Genomic DNA, 8,163 nt, shown 5'->3' on the forward strand with positions numbered 1-8,163 from the left:
CACAGTACAGCATATCATATAGTGGTATTACACAGTATATCAATTGTGGCACTCTGTACAGTATATCATATAGGGGCACTGCACAGTATATCCATTGCGCACTCTGTACAGTATATCATCTAGTGTCACGACACAGTAATATTATATAATGGCACTTCTCAGTATATCATAAGTGGCACTACACAGTACAGCATATCATATAGTGGTATTACACAGTATATCAATTGTGGCACTCTGTACAGTATATCATATAGTGGCACTGCACAGTATATCAATTGTGGCACTCTGTACAGTATATCATCTAGTGGCACGACACAGTAATATTATATAATGGCACTCCAGTCCTCAGTATATCATAAGTGATACTACACAGTACAGTATATCATATAGTGGCACTGCACAGTATATCAATTGTGGCACTCTGTACAGTATATCATCTAGTGGCACGACACAGTAATATTATATAATGGCACTCCAGTCCTCAGTATATCATAAGTGATACTACACAGTACAGTATATCATATAGTGGCACTCTGTACAGTATATCATATAGGGGCACTGTACAGTATATCATATAGGGGCACTGCACAGTATATCATCTAGTGGCACTGCACAGTATATCAATTGTGGCACTCTGTACAGTATATCATATAGGGGCACTGCACAGTATATCAATTGTGGCACTCTGTACAGTATATCATATAGGGGCACTGCACAGTATATCAATTGTGGCACTCTGTACAGTATATCATATAGGGGCACTGCACAGTATATCCATTGCGGCACTCTGTACAGTATATCATATAGTGGCACGACACAGTAATATTATATAATGGCACTTCTCAGTATATCATAAGTGGCACTACACAGTACAGCATATCATATAGTGGTATTACACAGTATATCAATTGTGGCACTCTGTACAGTATATCATATAGGGGCACTGCACAGTATATCAATTGTGGCACTCTGTACAGTATATCATCTAGTGGCACGACACAGTAATATTATATAATGGCACTCCAGGCCTCAGTATATCATAAGTGATACTACACAGTACAGTATATCATATAGTGGCACTCTGTACAGTATATAATATAGGGGCACTGTACAGTATATCATATAGGGGCACTGCACAGTATATCATCTAGTGACACTGCACAGTATATCAATTGTGGCACTCTGTACAGTATATCATATAGGGGCACTGCACAGTATATCAACTGCGGCACTCTGTACAGTATATCATCTAGTGGCACGACACAGTAATATTATATAATGGCACTTCTCAGTATATCATAAGTGGCACTAAACAGTACAGCATATCATATAGTGGTATTACACAGTATATCAATTGTGGAACTCTGTACAGTATATCATATAGTGGCACTGCACAGTATATCCATTGTGGCACTCTGTACAGTATATTTTATAGTGGCACGACACAGTAATATTACATAATGGCACTCCTCAGTATATCATAAGTGGCACTACATAGTACAGTATATCATATAGTGGCACAGCACAGTATATCCATTGTGGCACTCTGTACAGTATATCATATAATGGCACTGCACAGGTTATCCATTGTGGCACTCTGTACAGTATATCATATAATGGCACTGCACAGTATATCCATTGTGGCACTCTGTACAGTATATCATATAATGGCACTGCACAGTATATCCATTGTGGCACTCTGTACAGTATATCATATAGTGGCACTGCACAGTATATCCATTGTGGCACTCTGTACAGTATATCATATAATGGCACTGCACAGTATATCCATTGTGGCACTCTGTACAGTATATCATATAATGGCACTGCACAGTATATCCATTGTGGCACTCTGTACAGTATATCATATAATGGCACTGCACAGTATATCCATTGTGGCACTCTGTACAGTATATCATATAGTGGCACTGCTCAGTATATCCATTGTGGCACTCTGTACAGTATATCATATAATGGCACTGCACAGTATATCCATTGTGGCACTCTGTACAGTATATCATATAGGGGCACTGCACAGTATATCCATTGTGGCACTCTGTACAGTATATCATATAGTGGCACCTCCCCTCCCCATCTTATAGTGCACTAGTGGAGGGTATAATAGGGTAGTTTATGTGAATGGGATGAGCACTTAAAGTCTACAATTTAAAGAAACTGGAATTCCTGCAACGTGAATTCCAGGGACTGACCTTATAACATCAATTGCTGCAACTTCTATTATTTTCTGCAGATAATTCAATGTCTGGCAATAAATCAAGATATATCGCTGTGATGAGAAATAAAATATAGAGCATGGGATAAATTACACAGACATTTCACCTTACAGGAGAGGTCAGTCACTTTCCCACGAGTTCCTCTAGTATACTGACTTACAGTTTAGTGCACTATCCCTGGATAAACTAGGGGAGCAGGAATACATGGAGAGTAGCCCCAATAGGGGGCTGGAAAGAGTGGCACCAACTAGGGACTTGCAGGGTGGTAGAGCCGGGCATCTCTGGAGCAGGAGGTGAGCAGCATCAAGAGTGAACTTGAAAGGGGGGTTGGGATGGGAGCACCTGTCCTTTGTCTGGAGCATCTCTAGGAGACTCAAAATGGAGGAGAGTGGCACCAAGATGGGACTGGAAAAGGGGGTGGAGGCAGCTCTAACTTTTAGAGCAGGAGGAGAGTGTCACCAAGAGGGAATTGGCAAAGGGGTGGGGAGCAGGAGAACACTTGGGTTGTCAGGTGTCACTTTGAATGAATGAGTGAGAAATACAGGTATACCAGTGAAAGCAAGCCAGTATTCTCTCCAGAAGAAGAAAACAGCAAACTATAGAAACTGAAGATGTCAGGCTAAAGGGTCTATTTACCAAGCCTTGGATGGAGATAAAATGAAAGGAGATAAGGTACCAGCCAATCAGCTCCTAACTGTCATTTTTCAAACACAGCCTGTGACATGGCAGTTAGGAGCTAATTGACTGGTACCTTATCTCTGTTCACTTTATCTCCTTCCAAGGCTTAGTAAATAGGCCCCTGTGTGCAGAGCCGTAACTAGACATTTTGGTGCCCTGTGCATTGCCGCCCCCCTCATTTTTTCAAAGGGATATAATGCACCCAAAAAAGGGGAATGGCCACATGGGGAAGGGCCAGGGAAGAGATAGGAGAGGCCAGGAGATGCTGGGGATGAAATAAGAGGAAGCTACAAGCAAGAATGATAATGAACAGAAATTTGACATTCCCAAACAGCGCCCCCTGACCTGTGGTGCCCTGTGTGATGGCACCGGCCGTACTACCCTAGCTGCGGCCCTGCCTGTGTGTCTGAGTCCCACCGCAGGTCTCATGGCTTGGGAAGCTGCGTCACAGGGATTACAACACCGAAGAGACGCACATCTGTAATATATTTACAGATTAGCTTTTTCATAAGAAGGCGATAGGAGAGGGGGGAACCGGAGAGCCCACCCAAATATGGGAAGACAACCCATTTGGTGCAGAGCCTCCTTTTTCTACAAATTACTAGGGAGCAGGAGCCTTCATCACAGACCACTTCAATGGAATATTTAATTATTATTAATTATTCCTCACATGTAAGTAAATAGATCCACAATCTATTATATATTTTAATTGAGTAATTACTAACTTACTGATAAAAGGGTAATCGAAATTTGGTTATTGGTTGAAACAATAGTAGACACATGACGATGACACACTGTATAACTTACAAGTTTTTTTAAATGATTTGTTGGAAGTATTGAATTGTTATCATTTGTTTATCTAGGGCAGGGGTGGGTAATAAGTGGGCCTCCAGCTGTTGTTGAACTGCAAATCCCAGCATGCCTTCCAACAGTTTTAGCATGGCCAAATAGCAAAACTGTGGCAGGGCATGCTGGGATGTGTAGTTCTACAACAGCTGGGGGGGGGCTTATTCCCCACCCCTAATCTAAGGCATGTTTATTTATATTTTGTGTTCCAACATTTAAATAGAGCTTAGAACCATTTTAATTCAATGTCACATTTTTATAATGATGTTTTCAATCATTTCATGTTGCTAATCTTCTCTCCTCTGACCTTTTCAATAAATCTACAGTATCATTGTCAGTTACAATAGCTGTAAAACAATAATTTTGGTTCACAGGTTATAGGATTATATGATAAGGTGGGGACTGGAGCAATTAGAGAGTAAGGAATACTAGGAAAGGCCATCAACCATTGATGGTTAACAGCCATCGATAGTTAATCACTAAACTTTGATGGTTGTGCCATCAATGGTGGAGATCAAATGGCTCTCTGCCATTGATAGCTCAGAGCCCCTCAATGTTTTGTTTTATTTTTCAATCCCTGGCGCCATACACAGAGCATAGCTCCGCCACCTGATGTGACCCACAAAGCCCTCCCCCAACTCTGTTTGGTGAGTAAGAGATTAGGGATTACCATAGTGGGAAGCCATTCATGATTCTCCGTTGATGGTTTCATATCATCAAGTGTAACCACCTATGGTACCATAGATGGTGACCATCAATGGCTTACCCACAGATGGCCATCCATAAGGAGTACAGGAGAAAACAGGACCTACGACGGACTAGTAGCAGAAGGAGAGTGTGTCTTAAAAGGGACTGGAGCAAGATAAGACAGTTTACTCAAAGGATAAAAAGAGCAGGTCGGGTTGTGGTCTTGAGGAGTGAACTTCAGTATGTAGAGAGTATAGTCCTGAGATTGGATGAAGAGTGTGGTTCTGAGAGAAAATTGGAGAGTAATCCTGTGAAGGAACTGATTCAGGTGGATAGTGTGAACTGGGAGGGAATTTGATCAAGTGGACAGAGTGATACTGAGAGGAGACTGAGACTAGTGGATTTTGTGGTCCTGTGGAGTGGACTACAGCAGGTAGAGTATGTGGTCCTGGGAGGGGACTGGAGTAGAGGAGATTGCTGACCCAAGAGGCAACTGATCAAAGTTTGAGATTGTGGCTGTGTAAAGAAGTTCTAGAAGTCTCAATCCCTCTGTCCTCTACCAATCTCTATAGTTTTTCTGCTTATACAGTTTAGCACATTCTCAGTGACAGAGCTTACACTTTAATTACCAGTTGTGGGTGATTCTGTGTTGTACACAACCCAGTCGCATCTCCACTTGCAGAAGAAGGGCTGTAACTGAGTGTCAACTGGGCATTCACATGTAGGCGTAGTTGTAGGTGTGTAGGCACACTGGGGAGAATGATGAGTTGGGCGTACCCAGAGATCCGTGATTTCAGTCGGATTTCACCAGGTATAGGGCTGGTGTAAATGTGCACCAACAGTGGTAATGACTGCTTTAACAAGCCGATGGATGGTGGCAGTGTGGCCACATAGACTTATTCAACAGGTGAATATCTACATATATTTATATGCCTGCACCTCCTGCAGTTGCCCATTTAGAAATCCTGTGCATGTCCTCACCTGCTTCCACTATATGTTCCATAGTTGGGAATCTCTTGAGCACCCGGGTGCTGACAGACCTCAGGATGAGCACCGATGACAGATTAGCGTATCTTATCAGGGTACGTCGGAGCAAACGACCTCTCTCATCTCCCCCATGGACGTTGCTGGACACCACGCACATCAGCTGGTCAGGCAGGGGGATGTTGGTGTACTGTGCCCACCAACGGTTGACAATGAGAGTGACGTAGAATCCCAGGACAAAGGAAATGGGGATCAGGTCGGTGTATCTGTTGCAGTATTTAGCCACCTTCTCAAACAACAGCCTCTGATCCCCTTTCAGGACATATCTGTAATTAATTAGTAATATTATCACACCAGTCAGCCTCACAAATATCCATAATATAATAAGGGGCCTATTCATCATCACTTCATTTATACAAAAGCAGGTGAACATCAACATTTTCACCTAATTTTGTATAAATGAAGTATCAGGGCTACTCATTATCAAGGTAACACAGGAAATATCACTTATATCTCCTGATTACCTTTATCTCCCGATCTGGTCCGCTGTCCCCATACACTAATATGGGGACCTAAATTCATCAAACTCCAAAAATATAACATTTACGGAGCTTGACTGCGGGAATATTCACCATCTTCAGATGGCGTTTATTCCAGCACTTTGCTACTTCCTATGGGAAGAAGTCCCGGGTTGCAAAGAGGGGTCAGTTCGGATACCTCCGCCACTGCCCGGCCCAGGCTTTGTGCGTCTGCGTGAACCCTTTTTGTACTGCTGAGTCTTGATCCTGATCTTCAGGTCAGCTGCCTCTGCGCTAGAGCAATGTTGAATTGCTCCAACTCTTGCAGCGAGACAGAATGTTAATTATGGGGAGCCATCCGGCCCCCCATAATTAACATAATGAATACGCAATTCCTAAAAACGCAATTCCTGTCCCTATAACCCATATAAGGAGGGCTCTATCTATAATGAAATATGCGGGGTGAGCTTTGATATACTATCATGGGACCTGTAGAACCACACCAGTGTAAGGAGTCCTGCTTGTGGTATGCTCAGTGTAACAGAATGGCCCTACCTATATAGTTATTTTAAATATGTGTTTTATTGTGAATAATGTATAATATACAACAATGCAGAATATCTCATTTTGTCCATTATTTGCCCATGTTGGGGATTGTAGTGTATTATATCTGATTAGCAGCTGTTAAGGTCACACAGCAGCCATTAATGTCCGTACATATAAATACACACAGTTAATGGTAGCTGTTTTACTAGACAACTATTAGGCAGAGTTCAAAATTCCCGGACTGGTAAATGTGTGTATTTTATATATTTATCATTAAAGCGAGGGGTGAGGGTCAGAGTATAGACCTGGTGCAGGCCCTGTGTGCTCAATTATGTAGACAAGTGAAACGGTGGAAAACTCACCTGTATATAACACTCAGCAAAGTATAAAAAGAGACAAAGACCAGGAACTCCTTGTATAGTAGCTTGTAGATACTCCCCTTCCAGCGGAACAGCAGCTTGGAGAACCCCCCAAACCTGGCATTAGCCACCTTCAGGGTATAGGAAACAGTCATTGTGTCACCTGCCGGGAACCAACAAAGAATACAATCAACCCTTTAGAGCCTTTTGCACACAATCCAAATAAAGCTGCTTTGTTCTGCTGACTACATTATTAATTAAGGGATTGTCCAATAAACAGAAAGATTTTGGGCCTCATTCAGACCCACTCGCAAGCGGCTGTCCGCTCGCAAGTGGGTTGATGGTGTGCGCATGCGCACGACGGAGGGAGCTCCGTCGTGCGCATGCGCGAGACGCGACGAGCGATGGACTTTCCTTCGCTCGTTGTGTCTGATCAAAGGGGGCGTGCTGTCGATGTTGATTGGTGACCCACAGCTATACGAGCGTCCAGGAGGACGCTCCATAATTATGGAGGTGGGCCCTGATTCAGAGCGAGCGCTCTGGTCAGAGCGTCCGGCTCTGAATCAGGGCCTTTGGGCCTGATTCAGACCCACTCGCAAGCGGCTGTCCGCTCGCAAGTGGGTCGATGGTGTGCACTGCGCATGCGCACGACGGAGGGAGCTCCGTTGAGAGCATGCGCCAGACGCGACGAGCGAAGGACTTTCCTTCGCTCGTTGTGTCTGATCAAAGGGGGCGTGTGGTCGATGTTGATTGACAGCACGCCCCCTTTGGTGGGCGTGCCGGGGGCGTGCCTCCTAGACGGGGGCGTTCCCAAGGGAACGCCTACCGTCAGAAGCCGGCCCACTGACATCACTAGTGATGTCAGTGGGAGTGATTTTGGCTCTGATAGAGCCAAAATCACTCCGGGCCTTGCGGTTGAGAAACTCAACCGCAGGCTCCGGCTCACAGTGGCGATGGTCGCGATGGTCAAGACCATCGCGGCCATCAACCTGCACGCTCCTATAGGCTGTGGGTGGTGACCCACAGCTATACGAGCGTCCAGGAGGACGCTCCATTTTTATGGAGGACGGCCCTCATTCAGAGCGTGCGCTCTGCTCAGAGCGTCCGGCTCTGAATGAGGGCCTTTGTTAGCACTTATATTTTCAATCCTCTACATAAACTACATTGGTCTTTTTACACTGCTAGAATATTGTTGTAATGCTCCTATCCCTTATTTTCATATAGTGCCATTAGCAATAGGGCGGGACTACCAGCAAAGCAGAGGGAGGAGTCTGATTAATGTTCCATTAGCAATAGGGCAGGACTACCAGC

The 8,163-nt window shown here is 44.1% G+C and overlaps 1 protein-coding gene across 1 annotated transcript in view; it reads right to left on the bottom strand.

Annotated features, from left to right (window-relative positions):
* Nucleotides 1–7,007, bottom strand: part of LOC148478301 (bestrophin-4-like) — a 71,559-nt gene extending 64,552 nt beyond the window's left edge. The window contains exons 1-2 of the mRNA XM_088455632.1: nucleotides 6,856–7,007; nucleotides 5,427–5,755 (exon numbers count right to left, since the gene is read on the bottom strand). Of these exons, the coding sequence (XP_088311758.1) occupies nucleotides 5,427–5,755; nucleotides 6,856–7,007 (481 nt within the window). The remainder of the gene's footprint in view (nucleotides 1–5,426; nucleotides 5,756–6,855) is intronic.
* Nucleotides 7,008–8,163: the final 1,156 nt, after the last annotated feature.

Source organism: Taudactylus pleione, unplaced genomic scaffold (assembly GCF_031769625.1).
Source record: "Taudactylus pleione unplaced genomic scaffold, aTauple2 ptg000662l, whole genome shotgun sequence".
NCBI lineage: Eukaryota > Metazoa > Chordata > Amphibia > Anura > Myobatrachidae > Taudactylus > Taudactylus pleione.